The 24,945-nt window shown below is 48.9% G+C and overlaps 1 protein-coding gene across 2 annotated transcripts in view; it reads right to left on the bottom strand.

Moving 5' to 3' along the window:
- Positions 1-19,236: 19,236 nt before the first annotated feature.
- The window catches only part of LOC135366567 (baculoviral IAP repeat-containing protein 7-B-like), a 31,894-nt gene continuing 26,185 nt past the window's right edge, over positions 19,237-24,945 (bottom strand). For both annotated transcript variants that reach the window (XM_064599316.1, XM_064599317.1), the window contains 2 exons: positions 23,290-23,354; positions 19,237-20,289 (listed from right to left, as the gene is read on the bottom strand). In XM_064599316.1, coding sequence (XP_064455386.1) covers positions 20,123-20,289; positions 23,290-23,354 — 232 coding nt within the window. In that variant the 3' untranslated portion in view covers positions 19,237-20,122. The remainder of the gene's footprint in view (positions 20,290-23,289; positions 23,355-24,945) is intronic.

Raw genomic sequence — 24,945 nt, 5'->3', positions numbered from 1 at the left:
TGGCGGTTGGTTCTGAGCGTGTTATGCGGTGAAGCTCTGTTTTAAAGGTGCAAATGGATGTTGGTTCTGACCGTGTTATCCGGTGAAGTTCCGTTTTAAAGGTGCCAGTGGATGTTGGTTCTGAGCAGATTATGCGGTGAAGTCCTCTTTTGAGACTGTAAATGACTGTCTCAGCGTGTTATGCGGTGAACTCCTCTTTTAAGAGTGTAAATGGCGGTTGGTTCGTGAGCGTGTTATACGATAGAGTTCTTTTAAAGGTGCAAATGGCGGTTGGTTGTGACCGTGCGTGTTATGCGGTGAAGGACTCTTTTCAGAGTGTAAATGGCGGTTCCTTCTGATCGTGTTACGCAGTGAAGTCCTCGAGTGTTAATGGCGGTTGGTTCTGAGGGTGTTATGCGGTGAGGCCCCCTTTTGAGAGTATAAATGGCGGTTTTATTCTGATCGTGTTATGCAGTGAAGTCCTCTTTTAATACTGTAAATGGCGGTTGGCTCAGAGCGTGTTATGCGGTGAAGTTCTGTGTTGGTTGTGGCGTTTCGAACGGGTTTGGTTCGGAGTGCAACGGCAAGCTCTTTCCGCACTAGCACCACTTCCTTCGAGAGTGTAAATGGCTGTTGGTTCATGGTGATCAAACGGTGATCGTACTATGCGGTGAAGTCGTCTTTTAAGCCCGCGACAGGCCGACACATGGGGTTCAGACCACTTCCCTATTGTGCTGTCGCCAGGCGCCCACGTCGGAATAACGCGCCCAGGAAAACGAATAATGTAACGAACTTGGTAAAATACACACATGGACTGGCCAACCCCACGGCAGATTACCTGCTTGACTGCACAAAGAAGTCATTGGCAAATTGTACGAAGACAGTCTTTTACACCGCCTCCATGCATGTTCCTGATCTCAAGTATCTGAATCTCCGTGCCTTGCGACGTCAGACACAGAGAACAGCAATATGAACTAGCTCGAAGTGAATTGGATATCTTACAAGCGAATCTCGGCCGCAAATAGAAGACAAGTATTAAAACTGAGGCCCACACAGTGGAAGCAGTTTAGTGGTTCCCCTAATGCTCACACCCCAGTCACAAAAGTATCGAGTAGTGTGTGACCCATTGAAGGCCTCCCTCAACCGTCAAACACGTTGGATCACGCTGTCTGTTTCATCCAAAAGAGAGCCTAAGGATCTTGCAGAATAGTTTGCCACAGAACTAGCGCAAGTGGCCAGTAGAAATGACCCTCGTCGGTCCCTAAGGGACTCAGCTTCAGATGGTTCCCCAACGGAAACGGATGCCATTACCACGACTGAGCTATACAAGAGGCTGTCAAGGGATTAAAACGACGCAGCGCCGTTGGACCAGGGGAAATATATAGGATCAGGCCCTCAAGATAGGGAGTTTTAGCAATTCGCTTTTGCCTGAATCAAACGACCGATTCTGCCGATTCGAAAAGCGAATGGGAAGCGAACTAGAGAGACTTTTAGCAAACCGGACGAATCGTTCAGCTCCAAATGCATTCCAGAGGGATTTGAGCGACAACTGGATCCAGACTTCTTCCCTCTGCGGAAGGCTGTAGTTGAGGCGAACTACGTCGGCCACCATGTCGTCAATGTGCTGTCAAGCAGACGCTGGCGCTCTTGGGACACTCGATCTCATGTTGATGGATCAGGATGATGTAGGAGGCAGTTTTGCTTTGAAAACGGTTGGTCACCTGTGTCTCTCTCGGTTGATCACCCGGGCCTCTCTCGACAGTTATCCAAACACGGAACGACACAGGGGGGGGGGGGGGGGGGGGGTGAGGGTATATAAGTTTAATTAAGAGAAGGTGACTTCCACGCAGGGAGAGGTCAGCCAGACCTATGTCGGCTTGCTACGCCCTGGTGGAGCAAAAAAAGAAAAAAGAAAAGAAAAACAGCTGGCTTCGTCGCAGTGGAGGCGAGCGCCCAAGGCCGCTGTTCTGAGGTTACAGCGTAACCCTCAGCTGGGTGTCCTGTAGGTATTGCAGGAGAGCCCTTGTAACAGCCCCCTGATGTTGTCGTGCGACGGGGCCGAGAAGCACGGCCAGTGAGAGCGAACCCAGGCGTGTCCCAGGCGTTGGAGGCGATCGGCAAGGACGGCGCGGGCTGCAGAGTACTCCGAACGACACAGGGATGAGCACTTTGCATAGCTTTAATGCGCCTTGCACATACACACAAACTTTCTCACACGGACTACATGATCTGACGCCACAAGTGGTCGCTGATGCGTGTGAAACGCTCTAATCAATATGTCGTTACATCTAATAACTCACCGCAGAGGATATACATGGTCGGCACCAGTAAACATCTCGCAGTCCCACTGCAGCTTCGCTACTGTAAACAGCCGCCATCTTGCTTCGCGATGTCAGTCAGTCGTGCTTGCCGAATACAGCAAAACAACTCAGCCCGAGTGGGTCGTTCGTACGAAACCGCGAGCCCAACGACTCGCCACCGATTCGTAATGCACATGCGTGGAACTCGAATGGGTCGTTTTCGTTCATGCGAAAACGACTCGCTAAAGCTCCCTAATATAAAAACACATGATTGGGAGTGCAAAATTTTGTCAAACATCCACGCGCACACGACTGAGGGATACGCGTTGTGTGCATGTCCGCAACCTGAGGATCCGTCGTCAGGGATCTTAGCAACAACTTTATTTTAACGATGATGACTGGGGAGGTTCGTCACCAGGGGGCGATAAACCCTATCCCATTGCTGGTGGTAATGGGTGAAATGGAATAATGAGCCGCCCCACAGTGTGTACCGAAGTCATATACTGTCCAAAAAGCTCAGAAGTGCTTTTAGGGCAGAGCGTTTGTGGGCTGGGGGGGAGGGAATATGTTTATTGCCGATAGAAAAAAAAAAACCGATAACCGAAAAATAGCCGATAGAAAAAAAAAATGAATGTGGCCAATGGCCATGAACCAAACAATCTTGACGTAGTCAGGGATGAGAGTCCAGATGATTTACAGACACTGAAAGTGTGGTTCCCAAATGTTGGTAGTGCGGAAATAAAGGAGGATGTGCTTCTTCCAGATCACCGCAATGACGGCATCTTGAAGAGTAAACTTGTCGCAAGAGGTAACACCACTGAGCTGTAAAACTCGCATCCGATGAATTAATGCAGCGTCTTGACGAGAGGTGTTTCGTGGCAACCTGAAAGCGAGCGTTGGATCAACTCTTGCAAGCATACATGGAGGGGAATGTCATGTGTTCATTCTCGGGAAGCCAGGGGTGCCACTAGACGTCGAAGAACGGAACGACGGTCTAATCTCAGAAGTGCAATACTCGTTCGTCCGCTATAAATGAGGGAGCTGCTTCAGCAGCTCTGTCAGCCTCTTGATTCTCACCACGAAACTGCAACCGACTAGACGGATAGCCTGTGGCCTGCTTCGTACATATGTTGGTAATCCATTAAAACGCCCGCCACTACAGGGGTGCGGACGAGCCTCGTATGCCTGTGTTCTCAATAGCTTGAGGTGCATATTTTGAATCGGTGAAAAGTGTCAATTCTCGCGGTCTAAAATCAACCATGTGCTGCAGAAAGAGTACAATGACATACATAGAGTTATGTAGGGTAAAGCCGATGGAGACGCCGCACACTATGACATTTCGCTTTGTTAAACAACGGCGCGTTCCGATACACGCGAAACAGACACATGGCCGTATTCCAGGATCCCTCTGCTACATTTGTGCAAAATATAAACTTAAAACATCGACCAGGAACGCAACCAGGTAACATTTATTGCAACCACCCGTGATGCGCCATCTCTACCGAACAGGCTGGGAGAAATGGCCGTGAGTGTTTTCCACCCTCATTGCACAGCTTCCCATAATGTGCAATCCTCGTGAAGCCAGCCCAGACACTGTGTGCACTTTATTCAGTCCGATTTGAGGTTGTAAGAAAGTAGTTCTCCCAGAACTCGGGGCATTGTTGCTGCCGTCCTCAGGGGGATCCATCGCCGTCGCCTTCACCTTTCCCGTCAATATTTTCATCTTCGCTTTGGTCCTTCTTGTCTGTTTTGTAGGAAGTACGTTCTGACTTCCCGTTGGGACTCCAAGTCAGCTCTTCGATGCCTGAAAACCTCAGGTCTCCGCGGCTCACTGGCCACACTTGTGATAAACATTCTACGCCTACTGAAGTCCATAACTGCCCACGGCCACACCATCGCTTTCCAATGGATTCCGGGTCATTGCGGAATCTCTGGCAACCACGTTGCCGACGCTGCCGCAGCGGCCGCTCACCACCAGGGCAAGTGTGTTGCTGCCTTGCAACTGGGCTGCCTCCTCAGCCGTCGAACAATGGCGTCGGGATGTCCCGGCCAGTACCATACTGGGAATTGTAGACCCAACATTCTCGTGTCGCTTACCGACGTCTTTACCGCGCGTCATTAAGTCCCTCCTACATCGCTTACGGCTGAATGTTGCCTTTTCGCCGTACTACCGTTACCAGATAGGGTGTGCCAGTAGTCCCTTGTGCCCGGAGTGTGGTGTGCCAGCGACCACGGACCATGTGATCATCGCATGTCCCACTTATCGGAGGTAGCGTCACTTGTTGGCAAACGACTTTGCGCGGATTGACAGCCGACCCCTTGACCTCAGACTCATTTTGGAACCATGGGACACACGAAAGCAGATGTCCGTCTTGCGACCCTTCGTCAAATTCCTGCAAACTACCGGCCTGATCGACTCTCTCTAAAACCCTGTCAGCGTCGTCAGCACCATCCTCATCACCATCCTCTCATTTTTCCCCAATAGCAATGGGTATGGCGGGCTACAATGGGGTAGCATTCTGCTCAATGAGCGGAAGTCATCCCCATATCATCGTCATCATGTATTTCTCTCTCTCTCCCGTTGGGGTGTTTTCTCCCTTTTCCTAGACCTCTCGTTTACGCTGTTCTCGACGGGAGAGTTGCCGCATCCGTCCTTCCCCCTCTGAGATTATTACTCTTTCTTGAAAGATCCCTCACCATTCATCTGTATACGCACCACCTCAGAGAACAAGTTTCGGTCAGTAATAAGCACTGTTTAGTTGCCATATCATCGTCATCATGTGTTTCTGTCTCTCTCTCTCTCTTAGTTACACCAGGTGCACCAGAAGTGAGTACCTGATTAACTGTGAGCCTCTTCGGGCAGATACAAAAACTTCCTGTGGTTCGTACTCGCGGGAATCGAAGGCTGGCCAATCTTTTCAGAGTAAAATATGAACGCACCATTGAGGGTCACTTTCCTGAGATCGTAACGCCATCTGTGCGAAAGTTTTGAAATTAGAGGGGAATGAGCATCTCTACCAGGCTCCAACAGCTCCCCATAGAGCCCATAGTTTGAGATAATTCACACAACACTGGGCACACGACCAATGAAATTGCGACGTGGTGGATATTATGCACCACCAATCGGCCAATCAGGAGCCTCCATGTCTGGCTGGCTTTTCGGTCGGTCCTGGCTACCATCGACTTCTACTGGATTTCAGGCCTGCCGCCGTTACTCGGTATTCAAAATAACTAAAGCGATTTTGGGGTAAAATAAAGATTTATTTGATACAAAGCACTAATTCAAGGATCTGATACATGGGTGCACTGTGCGTACAAAGCCCACTGCGTTGCTGACACACTGGGACAAAGTTCGAACATGAAGCAAAACGAACACACCGTTCAACTCCTAATACCGAGCCAGTCTCATGAGTGCGTACAATTTCATGATGAGCATCTTCTTTCGCTGCCTGCGGTGCATCCATTATAGCGAAGCGAAAAGCGCTTGTGTGGCACGTAATCCTGTCTTTGTTGACAGTCTTCGAAGTCCAACGGCGCTCGAACTTGTTCTTCACGCCCCAACTAACGAAGCATTCCGGTACCACAGTTGACAAATTGTTCGTGGGATAACAGTTATGTCCAGAAACAGCACAACACGCGTAGACTCACAAGGACGAACTAATAAACCCGCGAACATAATTCTGCAAACTGTTCTGTCGATTGACACCACCGAACACAGGAGAATGACATGCCGGCCATGCTATTTCGAAACTATGCTGAAACGGCCGAGACGCTGTACGCACATGCGCGCTACAAAATGCGATTTAAAAACGTTCTCGACCAATCGGAGCGCGCGCACAGTCTAGGCCAATGGGCTTGCAACATGGTGTATGGGCGCAGTGGTACATACTCTACAGCCGCGTCCGCGGGTACCTGAGGAGGACTGTCTCTACCCACACGGGGTCTCTACCAGCTTTACCCTAACTGTTGATGAGGTTGAATGCGAAAGGCGTCGTCCTTTCACTACGCCTTCGGATGGCGTATGGTATTACAATGATCGATGCAGACTAGCCATTGCTGGAAGTGTCATCCGTGCATGCTGCTACAGAAGTTGAAAATTTCTCTTCTACCGGAGCATAAAAATGGGCTCAAAGGACTTGGGGGGGGGGGGGGGAGGAACTTGGTCTCTTCATTGGCGAAGATAAGGATGATCCACGAAGCTGGGACCGGTTGAGACCAAGGGGCTTCACCCAAGCAGCACAATGTACTGAAAGTCGAGTGCAATAGGGGTGGCCGGTATGTGTTTCATCAATGTTCGTTAGTTTCACAAGTCTGTCCAAGGCCTTCCACTTACCCGTCCACCCCTGTTGCACTCGACTTTCAGTACATTGTGCTGCTTGGGCAGATGGCGTTACGTTCTTATCTACGAAGCCAGTGAGACTTGGGCGCGTTTTCTGCACACGAGATAAAAGTGACTTTCGGGGACATATCAATGTTTGCCCGAGAAAGGGGTGACGGCGATTATGGGGGTGACGCTCGCAAACCGAGGAAGTGCCAAGCTGTTTGACGTTCACGTAGAACCTCAATCGGGAGTTCTCCAGCTTCAGCCAGAACCGTGTCCACAAGCTTGCCTGAGTATATGCTATTTTATCTGGATAATGCCATTTAGAGTGGAAGTCTAGACCAGGGGATGCCACCTCGTGGCCCACCCCACTAACAACGCGAAGTCCTTATCCGGGATATTACTCAGTTGCGAAGGCATCTTTAACACCGCCAGAAAGAATCAGAAAGTGGAAAAAAATATCGCGTATCCCCGTGTGTGTGTGTGTGTGTGTGTGTGTGTGTGCGTGCGTGCGTGCGTGCGTGCGTGGGATATGTTTAATGCTGAAAGAAAAAAAAAACGAGTGGAAAGGTTAGCCATGATGTAGGCTTGCTGTTCCCAAAATCAAACAGCTGAACACAGATAGGGCGGCTTAGAAGACAAATATGAACTGAAGTAATAAGCTACTTATAAGACAGTGAGAAACTGGCGTAGTTGGTAATTACTGATGGGAATCATGGACGCGCCACCCATAACGAGGACAACTTCTGTCTCTGTCCCAGCAATGCCTGGCGCGTCCATGTTTCCCATTAATAAAGCTAAGAAGTTGCTTAAATAACTATCCGTTTCGAAAGGCGTTGCGTTTCGTATTAACACGTCGTTTAAACGCTTCACCTTGACATAACGTTCAACCGCTTCATTTTAACAAAACGCTTAAACGTTTCGCATTCAGAAAACTTTTAAACGTTTTACTTTAACAAAACGCGTAAACGTTTCGCACTAACAAAATGTTTAAGCGTTTCGCATTAAGCAAGACGTTTATACGTTTCACAAGGAAACGTTTTCCAGACTATACGTGAATCTAAACGGCGTATAAAACGTTTAAACGGAAACGTTTTAAGCGAAACTCGGAGAAACGTGTTAGTTCCCGAGCCTTACCCTTATCAATGATTACGCCTAGATAGTGACAGTGCGAGATGTAGTTCAGCCTACAGTCAGCTAGCAGCAGGTCATATATATACAGGCCTAGGCCATTTATCACCTAAACAAACCCGCGATAGAATGTTATCTGCGGTAACGTCGTGTCGTACACGTGGTGGTGGCGGTGGTGAGACGAGACTGGCTTGCCGTGTTGTTGGTCTCACTTATGTGGGCAACGTCGTACGCGCACCTTTCACTTATCCATACAGCTGACCTATACCAGCGTGACGGTTGAAGGGTGACCGGGGCCACCTCATCCTGTTGGCAACGGCTACCGAGACAGAGGAGGAAGAATCTTTGAGTCTGGCCCTGTGCCTTTCAGCCTGTGTGGACATCCCAATGTCCAGGTTGGAATGTGCACAGGACATCCCTGCAATGTAGATGGTTCTCGGTGTCGTGCCTTGTGCAGTGTTTAGTAAAGCTGCAAATATTTGAAATTCGTCTCTCCAAATTATAGGTATATCGGCAGTATACCGAATGTATAGAGTACGATTCAACGTCAAGCTACTGAGGACCTCGTTTTCGAGGGTACCTATGAAAAGATTTGGGTACGTGGGTGAGACTCGTATTCTCGTGCTTCCAAGGTCTGTATATTCGTCATGAACTCAAAGTAACTTACGTAGTTCGAGAAGTAAGTCCGCTGGTGTGAGGAACAGTTTTGAGGATACTTCGGTATAATGCAATTCCATCACGGTTTGGTATATCGTGTTACATACATGGAGTGTGGCGAGTGTGGTGTTATACTATCGAACCTGTGCGATGTCTAATTCACTAAGTATTCTGAGCAAATGTGGGGTGTCCAGTTCATGGGATCGTATAGAGTTCCCCGACTGTGTTTTAGATGGTGCTTGATGAATTTTGCGTCACTCTGCAAGCGTTATTATGGTTAGCGCATTTAGCGTCCCAATAAGCCACGAATATCCTGGAGACCTCCAAAATGTGTCGCAGACGTCCAAGACGTCGAGATATCCTCTGTACGTCCCATGGATATTCATGATGTGATCCAAACTATGTCGCAACTGTAGCTACGTTCCATGGACGCCCACTCTGTCTCATCAAAATATTTTAGTTGTTGGGGATATCCAATTCTGTATATCCTCTGTACGTCCCAAAGAGAATATCCTGGGTACATCAAGATTTGGATATTCTGAGGTGGTCGCATCTCGAAGAAAAAAAATATGTGCCAAATAGGGGCTGAATGGCGTTTTTCAAAAACAATGGGCGGTCCTGTGCAAGATTGCAAGATTTTGCGCCTTCCAAAACGTCTATGTTACATTGGGCATTTATTGCGAAAGAGGCAGAGATGCGGAATTCTGTGACACTCTCAAATTTTAACTTTCGATGAACCTACTGAGTGTCTCAGACCAAGAGCAGTAAGAAACACAGGCGTAACCTTGTTGCAGAGTTAATACACCACGCAACTCCTCACTTGACTGTTGTTTTTGTGTATAATCGGATTATATTTAGACAGCTCACCCTCCGTTTTGTTTCGGAGGCGGGCAGCACCCTTGAATCCGCAGAAGTTCGCGAGACAAGCAATATAGTATTTGTTTTCTCTTGGAAAGGGAATGCTAGTACCATTCGACGCTGTTTGGACTGAGCTGTTCCATTTCTCTGTTTGCTTTATTTAAACCGCTGCGCTCTGTGTCCGTTATGGGAATAACAGAAACTGGCACAGAGGGGAAACAGGGAACGAAATAGTTATGTGGTGGCCACTCTCTATAGTTACGGGTCCGCTAATGGTGCAGACACCAGCACCCCCCACCCCACCCCCACAACTCTCGCAAAATGTTTCAAAATATCCTTTGAAGATGATAACAGCAACTTCAAGCTCCCAATAAACAACCATCCGGCCTCTCGATCTCACAGCTCTCAATGTCCCACGGACGGCTACTGTACGTTTGTGGGATGTTCGTGCAATGTGCAACAGGGCAAGATTTTTGTGTCCCCTGGACGTACAGATGATGCCTATGGGATTTGTGGCATGCTCCCTGTGACGTTCAAACCTACAAGTCAGGATATCACATGGATATTCAAGGGACATCTCTGGTTTGCTGGGATGCGGAGCTGCGGGGAAGTTCGAAGCCTGTATGTTTTTGTTCTATAAGTGCAGAACCACGTTAGATGTGTGGGATATACCTGAGTCCCACCTGGGACAACCTAGTCAGGACACCTTTGAACGACCGAAAAGAGATAGCCCGTGGATATCTATATGACATCCTGGACGGGATGGACGTCTGTGACCATTTTTGGAGATCCTTGGGACATTCGCGGTTTGTTGGGACCGTGTCCCACCTTGCACGCGTGTTCACTTAGTTCAGTCCTGTTTAGGGCAGACTTCTTGATATCTTTCTTGTGCTCCTTCATTCGAGTCTTGGTTTTCTTCCCGTCTCACCGATGTAGACCGCAAGGCAATCCTCACAAGATATCTTGTGTACAACGCCCCTCTCATCGTCAGGCGGCATTGTGTCCTTTCGATGAGTAATCAGGCTCCTCAGTGTTGACATGGGCTTGAAGGTGGCCTTCATGTTTACCTGGGACAGTACACGCCTGATGGGTTCCGATAGACCTTTGATGTAAGGGATGGTGATGTATATGGGCTTGTCTTGGCTTTCATCAGGTATCTCCGGGCATGGCGATAACATTCGATGGTACGTGTCATTAATGAAAGATTCCAGATAGGCCCTTCTTCGAAGGTTTCTTTTTGCTGGCGTGATTTCTTCCTGCCTTACTGAGGAGATCTTGATGGCACGTGATTGGAGGGAACGAACTACTGACCTCTTCTGCTTCAGCGGGTGCCCTGAAGTATAGTGGAGAACTTGGCCTGAGTCACATGGTTTCCTGTAGACCGATGTCCTCACGGCGCCACATTGGCCAATATTTACCAGGACGTCAAGGAAGGCGATCTTTCCATGGATTTCTTCCTCGTGCGTTAACTGAATGCTGTGATGAATGCTGTTCAGCTTGTTAGAGAATGCGTCAGTAAAATCCTTCTTGTAATCACAAATGTGTCGTCAACATAACGTCGGTAGAAGGCCACATGAGGTTTTGAATCCGCTAGGGCTTTGTCTTCAGCGTATTCCATGAATAAATTGGCAATGGTCATTGATATTGGACTGCCTATTAGGCATCCGTCGGTTTATTTAAAAAACTTGCCCTTGAACCGGAAGAAGGTTTGCCCAAGACACAGCTTTAAGAGATCTAAAATGTCGTCCACTGTAAGATCAATGCTCTATACCCTGCTCCTCAAGCGTCGTCCCATCAGAAGCTGTGTTGGGCTTTCCCCAGAAGGTCCGGCTGTATTCCTGTAATTGAGCAACGCGAGATAGGGGTCCTCGGACATTTGAATGAGGCGTTTGACAGTCCTGACAGTTCTTTCCGCTTGTCCATTAGATTGTGGGAAATAGGGACTAGATGTGGTGTGCTTAAATCCATAATATCGTCCAAAGATCCTGAATTCTTCACTTGCAAGCTGAGGACCGTTGTCCGTTACCACTTCTCGGGAATGCCATGCCTCGCGAAGGTGCTTTTTAAGCGTAAAATGACAGCTCGTGAAGACCAATCATTCGACAGAGGTAGCACTTCTGGGTATCTGGACCGATAGTCCACTGCCAGGACGTATTCGATTCCCCCTAGGTGAAATAGATCCACTCCGACCTTTTCCCATGGGAGGGGAGGTGTCTCCGTTGGGATCATGGGTTCTGACGGCTGAAGTCTGTACTCCTCGCAGACGGAACAGGCTCTAACAAGGTCCGCCAGCTCCTTGCTGATACCCGGCCACCAGATAGACTCCTTCGCTTTCTGTCTGCATCTAACAATTCCTTGGTGTCCCTCGTGTATGCGACCCAGAATTTCTTCTCGCAGAGACATGGGAATTACGATACGCTGGCCGCACAGTAGGACGTCTTCACACACTGAGAGTTTTGCCATTTGTTCGTAATAAGGACGTAGTGCCTGGTTAATTCGCCCTTTGGGGGGCCATCCCGTTTTGCAATACTCTCTTAGTGTGCTGCACACTTCATCTTTTTTCTGAAATTCCCGGATATGGTCTAGCAATTTGTCGGAGTCCGGGATCGCCTCGATTCCTCCACGTACGAATGCCGAAACTTCATCGGCAGTAAGGGATGACGTGGTGTCCTTCAGCGGAGAACGCGAAAGAGCGTCGGCTATTGTCATGGACGCACCGGGTACATAGGTGACGTCGTAATCGTATCTCATTAGTCTCAGCCGAAACCTCTGAATTCTTAGTGGTAGCTGATCCAGCTGCTGGAGACCGAGGAGGGAGACAAGCGGTTTGTGACCAGTTTCGAAGGTACAGCGCAGACCACAGATATATTCGTCAAACTTCTCCGCGGCCCAGGTTAAGGCTAAAGCCTCTTTCTCCATTTGAGAATAACGAGTTTCGGCGCTGTTTAGTGATCGCGACGCGTACGCTACTGGCTTACGGTCCCCAGGTTGCTGGACTTGCAGTAGCACGGCTCCAAGCCCGTAGGATGAGGCATCTGCTGACAGTATCGTCGGGAGATTAGGGTTGTACTTGGCCATACAAATTCCAGAAGAGATGGAGGCCTTTAGACGTTGAAAATCATCCTGTTGGCCGTTTCCCCAATACCAGTCAACGTTCTTCACAAGAAGTTCGCGCAGAGGTGCTGATAATGTTGACATGTTAGGGATGAACCTTCCAACATGGTTGAACATCCCTAGAATACGACGCAAGTCCGAAACGTTTTGAGGAGGTTCTAGAGCTGTCAACGCTTCTACTCTTCTGGGGTCCGGGTAAATTCCGTGCTGGTCAATGAGAACTCCCAAGAACGAAATGTTCTCCACAAAGAATTTGCATTTCTCGAGATTCAGGGTGACGTTATTGTCAGACAGGCGCTGTAAGACTGCATTTAGTCTCCGGTCGTGTTCTTCTTTGTTGTCTCCATAAATAAGGATGTCATCCATTAAGTTCAGGACTCCTGGTAAGTCGTCAAGCACTTGCGCAATTTTCCTTTGAAAGACCTCTGGTGCTGAAGTGATCCCGAAGGGAAGGCGTTGGAAACAATAACGTCCGAACGGCGTTATGAAAGTTGTGAGCTCTTGACTCTTTTCTGAGAGTAAATCTGATAAAACCCGGAATTAGCATCCAGCTTCGTGAAAAACCTGGCGGGGCCAATGCTGCCCAAGACCTCTTCTACGGTTGGCAAGATCAACCTTTCTCGCTTAACGCATTCGTTGAGCTTCGTCAAATCAACACAGATCCTGATCCGATGGCTTCTTCACAAGAACGATTGGTGCACACCAATCTGTCGGAGTGTGTATTTTCCGTATAACACCTTGTTTCTCCATATTGTCGAGCTCTGTCTTAACCGAAGTGCGCATGGCGAAAGGAACGCGACGTGGCGCGGCTATGGCAAACGGCGTACAGTTTTCTTGTAATCGAATGACGTATTCTCCGGGAATTTTGCCTAGACTTCGGAACAGCTCGGGAAACTTGCGAGTAGACCAGTGATCTTCTCCGACTTCCACTTCGTTCAAAAAACGTATGATCTCTAAGTCAAGTAATGCTGGCAACCCCAAGAGGGGCTTTCTTAGACCGTGCACGATATATACCATTTGGGACGTAGTCTTCTTTTTCCATTGGATTACTGCTCTGAACTTCCCAAGAACGTCGAGCGTAGTTCCACTTGGTCCTTTCAGTGTGTCTGGCGGTTCAAGAAGGTCTGGCAACCCTGGGAATCCAGACCCGACAACAGTGACGTCAGCGCCAGAATCAATCTTTGCTGGCAGAGGAACATCATTGACTCTTACTTCTACTTCTCTGGTTACGGGAGCTGGAGTCTGCATTGCTACCGTACCGAGGAAGAAATCATTCTCGGGCAGTGTGACCTCGGATACAAAATTCCTGCGATAGTCTCTGGGTCCCGGTTTTTCCCACTGTGGGAGGCTAGTATGGCACATTTTTGCAAAATGACCGACTCTGCAGCATTTTAAACATTCTTTGTTGCGTGCGGGACAGGGCCTTTGTGGGTGCCGATATCCGCAGTGGGCGCATGAATGGCGTGAGTCAACGCCGCGGCGATCCTGACGGCTAACAAGATCTGTTGCGAATTCTTCAGTAAGGCCTGGCTTTGAACATCTGCAGTCACAACCCACGGTGTCGGCAACCAGGTCTTTTTTCCCCAACTCGCTTTGCTGCTTCACAACCGCTTCTTTTAGGCGGGCCTTCGTTAGGGCCGATTGAAGGGTTAAAGACGAATCCATTTGAAGCGACTGTGACAGCTTAGTATCTATTAGGCCAACAACGAACCTGTCTCGTTATCATCCGCTCTTTCGTTAGGCCAAAGTCACATTTTTCTGCCAACTTGTGCAGCTCTACGAGGTACGCGTCTACGGTTTCGCCAAGATTCTGCTGCCGTCGGCTGAAGTTTGCAGTCTCGTAAACAGTGTTTCGTGAATGAGTAAAATGTGCATTGAACTTTTCAAGCACAATCCCGTAATCTTTTGTCTCTTCCTCAGATAGGTTGAAGGTTCGTAAGATTTCACGCGCTTTTCTTCCCATGCAGTAAAGCAATGTCCTGACCTTAACTTCTCCTGGTTTATCTTGAGTTCCCATTTCGGGTGATCTTAGATGGGACATCCACATTAATTCTGTGCTCTCCAAAGCCAGCCAAACACTTGGCTTCATTATACGCAATTATTCAAAGGCACGCTGCGACTTAAAACGGCAGCTTTATGTTACATTAGTCCGCCCAAAATTGGAATACGCATCATCTATTTGGGACCCGCACCAGGATTCTCTCATTAACAAATTAGAAGGCTTACAAAATCGAGCAGTTCGCTTTATATTTTCCGACTACTCCCGACACTCTAGCGTAACGCTACTCAAGAAACAAGCCTCCCTTCCCCTTCTTTCTGTTCGTCGCAAAATAGCTCGCCTCACATTGCTTCACAAGTTTTACTACCACAACATTCTGCCCAGGTACCTCCTGCTCTCACCACCCCATCATATTTCCAACTACCTCGACCACTCAGAGAAACTACTTGTTCCATTTAGTCGCACAAATCACTTCGCCAATTCATTTGTTCCCAGAACAGCGAACGACTGGAACCATCGTCCCGCCTCCACCGTCATCGTCCGGGACCCTAACAGCTTCCGCAAGCTGCTGGACCAATTACTTTGTATGTAAATTCGTTGTATGTTCCTTTATTTTGCCACTCCCCTCTGTAATTCTCTGACCTGAGGGTAAATAAATAAAGAAAGAAAAGAAAGAGTTCCGGACGCATAGAGGTAGTCTTCAAACTCGTCCCTCCAGGCAGGCCAGTCCGTGAGGTCGATGAAGTTGAACTGGGCTGGTTGCCGAAGTCCGGCGATCGATGAGATAGACGATGATGACATAAAGCTCGATTCCAGGGACATTGTCTTCAAACGTATCCCACCGCTGCCACCATGTAGCGTGAAGTAAAGGACACCCAGCCACGTTGCAGTTTAGAACGTCAATGCTTTATTCTCCTCTTCTTCCACCACTAGGAATAGTGGCCAATGCTTAATTCATCCCCACGAGCTCCTACACCTCGTCAACGTCGTCGTCCTTTCCCCCCTAGTAGCGGAGCTAACACTACAGTTTCGGGTCCCATATAGGTCCCATATAATCAAAAGTGAGCCGTCCTATCCGCTACTGCCTGTTTATGCACCAGTGGGGTGTAACAGTCTGGGAGAGGGCCAGGGTGCTAGTTGATGGTATCTTTTGTTTTCTTTATGTACCAGGATTCAAGGTGCTTCCGTACACCCCACTTGGTTTCCCGTGCAAGAATGAATGGATTATCAAGGTCTACCACGTGTCCCACCTTGCATGCGTGTTCACTTAGTTCAGTCCTGTTTAGGGCAGACTTCTCGATATCTTTCTTGTGCTCTTTCATTCAAGTCTTCGATTTTCTTCCTGTCTCCCCGATATACACCGCCGGGTAATCTTGACAAGATATCCGAGCAGCACAATGTACTGAAAGTCGAGTGCAATAGGGGTGGACGGGTAGATGGAAGTCCTTGAATAGACTCTTGAAACTAAGGAACATTGATAAGACACATACCTACCACCCCTATTGCACTCGACTTTCAGTACATTGTGCTGCTTGGGATACCTTGTATACAACGCCCCTCTCATCGTCAGGCGGCGTTCTGTCCTTTGGATGTCTAATTAGCCTCCTCAGTGTTGACATGGGCTTGAAGGTGGTCTTCATGTTTACCTGAGACAGTACATGCCTGATGGGTTCCGATAGACCTTTGATGTAAGGGATGGGGATATACAGGGTGTTCCATTTAAGATTGACCCCACCTTTAAAAAGTAATGAATCATCGCAGAAGAATGAAACCAACTGCATAGTGTTACCAGTGAACTGGAGCATTTAATAGTATTTTTGTCGCGCAATTAACTGATGAATTAATTAATTTAATTTTCTAACTTTTTATTTAGGAGGATCACACCGGAGATGTCAACTGTGAAGTTGTCGGCGTTGACATGAGAAAGCGAATGCAGTGTGTTGCAACTCTCTAGCTCATGCGAGTCCCAACTCCAATGCCCTACTCCAACGAACAGAAAGCGGACATGGTCCTTGCCCTAGGTGCTGCAGGGGGCAAAAAAAAAAAAGGCAGTCAAGATATTTCAGAGTTGGCAGCCTGGCACAAGACCACACCCATCGACTATTGTCCGTCAATACGAGGCGCTGAAGCAATATGGCAGGTTCATCAAGGAGCGTTGTAGGCCTGCGGAGCGGTCAGACGATGTTCGCATCAACATCTTGGCATTTCTTGAGGCCTATCCTGAAGCTAGCCTTCGCGAGGCGAGCAGGCAGGCAGACGTCCCGTTGTCCACGGTGTTTAGAGTGGTAAAAGCAGTAGGCCTCCATCCATACCACATACATACAGGTTGGAAAAAAATGACGCCAACTGGCTTTTGCAGATCGTCGATGAGAACCCCCAATTTCTAAGAAATGTCATATGGACTGACGAGGCAAATTTCTCCCGTGACGCACAGGTGAACTTGCATAACGCTCTTTATGCTAATCCGCGCTGAGCGCTACTAATCCGCATTGGCAAAAGGACGCGCCACCAGTATAAGTGGTCGCTCAACGTGTGGTGCGGTATCTGCGACGGAGCTCTCATTGGCCCCGTCTTCCTTGATGGGACACTGACCGCGGTGAAGTACCTCAATGAGATTCTATTGGGCCCCGTGTAAGAGTTCTGCGCCAACGTTCCACTGGCACGGCTTGGCAGGCTGTGGTTTCAGGTGGTGGGTGGTGGTGGTGATAGGGCTTGCCGTTGTCGGCCTCACGTATGTGGGCAACGTCACGACTCACGCCCTGGGGGAATGTGCGTCCTGGGCCGACTTCTAGGGGAACTGTGCCGACATATGTCTGAAAGCGTCTCGGGAAAACCCAGGAAAAACCCCAGACAGCACAGCCGGCACCGGGATTCGAACCCGGGTACTTCCCAGTCTCGACGTGACATGGCCAGCATGCTAACCACTGAGCCACGGGAGCTGGTCCGTGGTTTCAGCACGATGGCGCACCTGCCCACAGTTCTAGCCAATAAGCTCGTGCCTATCTCGACAGGGCATTTCCTAGCCGATGGATAGGAAGGTACGGACCTGTGTCGTGGCCTGCGAGGTACCCAGACCTGACGCCGTTAGATTTCTTTCTGTGGGGATATCTGAAAGATCGCGTGTACGACCAGGAGACAACAACACCTGACGCCCTTAAGGCGAGGATCACGGAAGTGTGCCGTGGAATCCACGCGGCCACGTTGCGGAGGGCAACGGAGGACACAATTAAGAGATGCATGTTTTGTGTGACTGAGGAAGGCGATCTTTTCGAACACCTGCTCTGAAGGTACACATAGTATTGTTTCGGTCATGTTAAAATACCTGTGCAATGTTCTGTAAAATAAGTTGAATGAAAAAGAAGGCATACTATTTTTATCTACTCGTTTAATTCTTTGTTTGCTTGAACAAACTTCGGTTGCCAGTTTGAAAAAGAAAAAAAAGACGATGGCTTGGTTAATAGCGTTTCCTGCTTCCATTCCCAAGGTCGCGTACTCTGAACGCGGGCGGAGACGCAAGCAATTTGTTTGAAGGCACGGATTGTTAGGCATGCCGTCTCCTGGTGTGGCTTACATACGATCTTCCGTGTGTAAGATTCCACCCACGTTAGAGAACTCCAAGTGGGCAAAATTAATTCACAGGCCGACTACCGTGGCGTCGGTCATGATCACCGTTGTCTCCCCTGTAGTCATAAACCCCCCAATAATTACTGTTACTATTTACATGCTCGATTGCTTCCTTCCTTTCTTGCTTGCCCTGTGCAGCATCTAGGACAATCGTCGTACCTACTGTCTCTTCGTTGGAAAATACATAACTTGTGCTACAACGCAGAGAGTGGGTGCAAATGAAAAGGTGTAAAAGAGCGGCTTCATAAATTTCATAGCCCACAACTTTTCTTTCTTTCTCATTGATTTAATAATCTCGCGCTCGTGGTTCAAGGTGTCGTTTTAAGCCTAAAAAACAAAAAATCAAGAGATAAAGCGCCGCAGTGACCTTGCTGGTGTCCCCGCATCCGTGACAGGTAACACCATAGGCGGAACGGACGGCATCAATGCTTGTTCGTCAAGCGGCCGTGAGAAAGCGCTGCAATCAAGCGCTCTTTTCGCGCGACGGAAACCGATTCCATCGTAGTTTCGAAACTCCGGGCCCTTTCTGCTGGCCCGGAAAAAAAAAAGACTCGTATGAGCTGGAGAGTTGCAACGCACTGCATTCGCTCTCTCATGTCAACGCCCACAACTTCACAGTTGACATCTCCGGTGTGATCCTCCTAATTAAAAAGTTAGAAAATTAAATTAATTAATCAGTTAATTGGGCGCGACAAGAATACTATTAAATGCTCCAAGTCACTGGTAACACTATGCACTTGGTTTCATTCTTCGGCGATGATTCATTATTTTTTAAAGGTGGGGTCAATCTTAAATGGAACACCCTGTATATGGGCTTGTCCTGGGTTTCTTCAGGTATCTCCGGGCGTGGCGATAACATTCGATGGTGTGTGTCAATAATGAAAGATTCCGGATAGGCCCTTCTTTGAAGGTTTCTTTTTGCTTGCGTGATTTCTTCCTGCCTCACTTGGGGTTCTTAGGAGATCTTAATGGCACGTGATAGGAGGGAACCAACTACTGACCTCTTCTGCTCCAGCGGGTGCCCTGAAGTAGACTGTTACACCCCACTGGTACATAAACAGGCACTAGCGGACAGGACGGCTCACTTCTGATGATGGGACCCGTATGGGACCCGAAACGTCAAGTATAATGTTGTTTCGTGTGTTGCTTGCCGGTGCGCTCAACTTATTAAACATGTCTACTCCCGGCCTCTGGACAATCAGTGGCGTCGGAACTATTTTTCCACTGGGGAGCGGAAAAAAATGCTACCATCATCATCATCGTCATTTATTTTCCTTGAGGGCTCATGCAGGCAATACAGGGGTGGTACACAAATTGAAAACGTGCTCCAAGCAAATTACAACATGCGCATACTTGTACAGCAGACCTAACTAAATTGCCGAAGTAATGTCTATGAATATGTCAGTGAGAAGATATTGTTAATATAATTACAAAACATAATTTACATCAGATGAGCAAGAGATAAACTGATGTTCTAAGGCTGGAACAACATAGAAGGGACACATACAAACAAAGCCTCAAATTGCCTAAGAAATAACGATGAAATATGAAAGTCACTGAAAAAGGCAGCCAGCTGTAGGGATCGAACCCACATCTTCTGGATTACCGGTCCAGGGCTCTACCAATTGAGCTAAGCTAACACGCCTCTCCAGCGAGGCGTATGTACAAATTCAAAAGGTCTTCAGTTTCCTCTTTAGACGTTTTGTAATAGCCCACGGCGTTGCTACCGTGTGACGTACCTGTAGTTGTGTGCACTTGTGTGTTTTGTTAATAAAAGGTGGAAAAGAAAAAAGTGTTAGCTTAGCTCAATTGGTAGAGCCCTGGACCGGTAATCCAGAAGATGTGGGTTCGATCCCTACAGCTGGCTAACCTTTTCAGTGACTTTCATCTTTCATCATAATTTACATATCTGGGGGAGCTGTGCTACCTCATCTGTGAATGAGGGGGAGCCGTCGCTCCCCCTGCTCCCCCTCTTCCGGCGCCCCTGTCCCGAATATTGTCCAGGTATAGACATATAGTACCAGGTATAGGTATAGACATTGTGTATAGAATATTGTCCAGGACAATATTCTTTCTGTGGCAGAGTAGCCCATGCCATGAGTTTAGTATTTACCGTTTAACCATGTACGTCACGAAATATCATTGCAGTGCGATGCGCATGTAGCCTTGGACGTTAGTCCTGCATATCGGGCAAGTGCTTAACACTGTAGCGCATTGGACGCAGCAGGCGACGTGGCTGCACGGTACGAAAGCCACGCTCACGTTATCCTGGTAGCAGATTTTACAAAGGCGTTCACTTTGGTCATCTGGAACAAAGAAAGGTATACATCTCATTAGTGCGCTCGAAATAACCCTGTACAGTCGTGCCTCGTTAGTATGGACAACTCGAATCATGGACGACTTTTGTGAGAACCAAACTTTTTCCATGCATTTTCGTCTCGTTAAATATGGAAACTCGCTTTTCGGACAAATGGACGGTTCTGCAAGGTACACTGCTGGACAAAAGTTTACGGAACAGGCTCCAGCGCATTCCTTCCTCAGAGTGTCACGCTAGCAGCGAATGGGACCGTGAATGAAGCGGCACTGCAACAGCGTCGACCCACAAAGACGGCTATAGTAACACATGCGGCTTCCCAGAGAATAATTTAACTGTCCTCCCCTTACCTTCCCGCTCGTCTATCCAACGTTACTCCACTCTGCATCAAACACTAGCAGCCTTGGTCCTTCTGAAGAAACGCCGTGGCAACCAAAGCAAGTTTGTGGAATTTTTGTTTTACATTCTGTGTTAGAGCCGCGAAGCAACTGTGGCTATGAGCGGTGTACAGTCGTGGGCAGATTGAGAGAGGACAGCGGAAGAGAGTGGGGGAAGGGCGGTCAGTACGCGTCCTGGGCCGACTTCAGGGCAACTGTACCGACGTTCGTCTGCAAAGTCTTCGGAAAACCCAGGGAAAACTTCAGACAGCACAGCCTGTGACAGGATTCGAACCCGTGTCACCTCCCAGTCCCGGCGTGGAAAGCGATCGTCCTCACCACTGTGCCACGGGAGCTGGTAGTTTGTGCAATAGTGTAATATTCGGGTTCCGAAACTTTCTCTCAAGTTACACTCATCGGCGCGTAGAATGTGGGCATCGCGAACACTGAAACTTACGTGGTTGTGACGTTACGGCTCACGCGCTTTGGAGGACCAGTGGGAATGGCCGAGGCTCCCGCTCCTCACAGTGCTCAAGGGTTTCTATGTCCACAACTGCGACGCGTGGTGGAAAAACATTTATTTTCTCCCTCAATACTTTGACACGTCCCGGGGTAGCCAGTTCGATTTTGTCGAGACTCACATCCCCATTTTTTTTATCACATCACCATCACCATCGCTCTGGCACGTTGTACAATGTCACAGGCCCTTTAAGGTAACGCCCCCGTGTACCGTAATAACGATTTGCAGAGGCGAAACTGAACGTTTCTCAACAGGGACTGCTCGCTACGTTCGTTCACAAGGAAATCGGGGCCAGTGTGGAAGAGCAGGAATCATCTGCTTCATTGTACACGCTTATTATTTGTTGTCCTCGCCACATGCATGTGCATAACCGCACCTCTGACCTTCCAGGTACAAGTTTGCAGTATTATTAGCCACATTCAAGGAAAAGGCAGCAGAAAATTGCTCAGAGACAGCAATGCCGTGTTGCTTCGTGTGTACGGCAAACAGTGTCAAACTACTAGAACCGTCATTCAGAATGATATCATTTCTGTCTCCTGACTGTCTTGAAAGCAGGTGTACGCCCCGTTTGTACGCCCCGTAAACACCTTGCTAAATAAAAAATGTTGTAGCGGGCCTCGGACAACGACGAAGATGGCCAAGCGCCTGGAGCACCGGCCTCAGTTCTACTGGCGGCCATGGAGATAGGCCGCCGTCATCGCCTCTCCGTGGCATGCCATCATCGCCGGTCGGGGCTTATGTAGAGGAACTCCACATTCTCTACATTTGGTGGCCCGAACGAAGAACACCATGTTCGGCGCAATTAGGCCGTTCACCATCTCAAATTTCTGACCACACCATCGGCGAGCGCTACCGCGGCACGCTGTATCTGGAAGCGATCATCATTATTCGGCTCATCAAGATCACATCCCGAACGCCCTTCGCCTCCCGCCCGACACGCCGACCGCTTCTGTCCACGACCAACCGATCCGCAACGACCCGACCGCTCACGGATCATCGCATCCGACCATCGCTTCACGGCTTCCAGGGACCGACCTGCGCTATCCACGGCCTCCGGTACACTCGAGACCCACAGCTTCATTTCACGCATCTCGTCGCTCATCCGCTGCCGGCCGCGACACCAGAGCGACGTGCTCGCCTGCCGGTCTCGGTAGTCGCGGCAGCCGACGCCACGGCACGTTTTCAGCCGGCGCCTCGGTAGCTAACCCGGCTAACGCAGCCAATCGACCGCTTCCTGCCACGTGTTCTGTGCCGTGGCATGGACATGTCCAGTAGTGCGTCATCCACGGTCGCGCTTGCTCTCTCCCTCTAGAGTCACTAAATAAGCTACGCTTCAGAGTAACGACACTGAGGCAAAAACAGCCGCCATGTTGTTTCGGATGACCTCCAGCCCCACCTCTATTTTGGCAGTAGAAATAGATGAAGATGAAGTTCAGCAGTGGAAGAAGACAACACTTCGAAGAGCGCTAAATGGATGGCGCTGGAGGTCATCCGAAACAACATGGAGGCTCAGTGTCGATACTCTGAAGCGTAGCTTATTTAGTGACTCTATCTCCCTCCTGTGTCGACGTGATTCTTCGATCTTTCTTATCGCCGCTCCGCGTCTGAGGGGGGGGGGGGAGCACTGTAGCGCGCTATCGACAACGACGAAGATCGCGCGTGGAGCACCGGCCTCAGTTCCACCAGCGCGGCCATGGAGATAGGCCACCGTCATCGCCTCTCCGTGGCATACCATCATCGCCGGTCGGGGCTCATGTAGAGGAACTCCACCTCCTCTACAATGTCATTAGAAATGCGCAGGAGTCCCATTTTCAACAAGTCGGAAGAGGACATCCTGAATTATGTTTGACTAGGCGCATGGTGTGTGGTCATATTTAATTTGAACGGTGCGGATATCACATACGTCATCATGACGCATGGGTTTGACCGTCGGCAGATCTCACCATATTGTGCCCGTCACTGTTGTGTCATAGTCACCAGTGCAAGCGAAAGTTTTATGGGCAAACGTAGCAAAGTATACCCATCGTTGCAAAGCGTAGTCGCGTAAACGTGTTTGAATAACAAGCAGTTCCGAAAATGACAGGTAGGCACGTACCGGACATTTCTTCGTCCTGCTCCTCTTCTAGCCTTGGAGGTAACTCTGTGCTCGTCCCCGGTGTCCTACAGTAATAAAGAAACATGATAATAGTGAGTTTTAGTACATCGTACGCTATCCCCTTTGCGTACGGAAGGGATAGCGTTGATAGTTCTGCGCACGCCCACAACACAAAGAGAGCTTCGCGCAGTGCGCAGAACCAGCAACGCTATAGCTTCCGTACGCAAAGGCGTACGAAAACAGCGTGACTGACAGAAGCAATCCAATTGCACAGTACCCAGCGCTTCTATCTAAAGTGCCTGATGTTAGGCTGCCTTTTGCGAGCTGGAAACGTACAGCTACCGACAGAGGATTGCGGAACACGCCAGTGAGTTATCTTTTCTTCGGCGGGACACCCAGTAGCGGCTTGCGGATGCGGGTTCGTTAATTCGACCAAGGGGTATAGAGATTGCGCCGATAGCGGCACCAGTCCAAATCCGTTCTCGATACCGTTTCAAGTGATACCGAAACTACCGAGGTTCGTCGCGACCAGCGTGCTCGTCGACCGCCTAACGAGCCCGCTTCCGCTCGCCGCTAGGGTGTCTTGCTGAAGAAAAAGTAGGCCGTTCGCGTATTTCGTCAACTTTTACCAGAGCTCCCGTGGCTCTGTGGCTACGACGACTACGGACACTGGGAGTTGACCCGCGTTTGAATCGGGGGGAGCAGCTATGCTGTCCGGATCTTTGCTCACGGTTTTCCCCAGACGCTTAAGACAAGTGTCGGTACGGTTTCTTGTGAAGTCGACCGAGGACGCAAGACCCCCTCGAGCAACATATCGCCACTCCCGCGTTCTGATCTCTGGGAAATTGCACACCACCGACCACTTTTGTTGGGAGCTGTATGTTGCAGCATTGGCATCACTACCGGCAGCACTATTCCCACGAAAGCACACTAAAGTACCACTCTACTGACTAACAAAAACAGTGATTTGATTTCGTATTATCAATCAACCTCCCTCAAAGACTCAGCACGCAAAATATAGATACCGGCCGTGAGCGTTACGCAATTCCACAAATTTTCCAAAGCAACCGCAAAACTCCATAATTTCGGTTTATACGGTTTAACTTCGATTAACGTTGGAAGTCTGCCAGCGGCTGTGGTGAAAACACGGAAATCGACCTTTGTGGTGCAGTGTTGCCAGGCGCATTACGCACAGCGAACCCTATATGACGCAATAGTTCTCAAAACTAGAAATTACATTTATGGTACTTCGCTTCACACAGAGAAACAATATTTTGAAAGGTAGTGGCGGTGGTGATGGTGTAGGATACGGTGCGAGACTCTTGGATTTCAAATGGCAAAGCTCGATAAGATTCTGAACAGTCGAGATTTAATTCGTGATGGCACTTTCAGTCTCGTCGTCATGTGCCGTGTATCCAGTGTACATGAAAGTATAACAGCGCCATATGGTCCATATCCACACCAGGAGCTTCCGATAAACAAGATAAAATGGACTTGTGTGTACAGCCTGCAGTTGTTGGCCTCACACTTGCGGGCTACGGGACTAGGCCAGTGGGCTAAACGGCTATGTAGTATCACGATCACAACTCAGCACAAGGTCCGCTTCCGAAGCTAGAAGAGTAGGACATCCGGAAACCCATTGTTACGACCTTTGTT

Source organism: Ornithodoros turicata, chromosome 8 (assembly GCF_037126465.1).
Source record: "Ornithodoros turicata isolate Travis chromosome 8, ASM3712646v1, whole genome shotgun sequence".
Classification (NCBI taxonomy): Eukaryota; Metazoa; Arthropoda; class Arachnida; order Ixodida; family Argasidae; genus Ornithodoros; species Ornithodoros turicata.
Note: the sequence above shows the minus strand (reverse complement) of the source record. Positions and strands in the feature narration are given on the sequence as shown.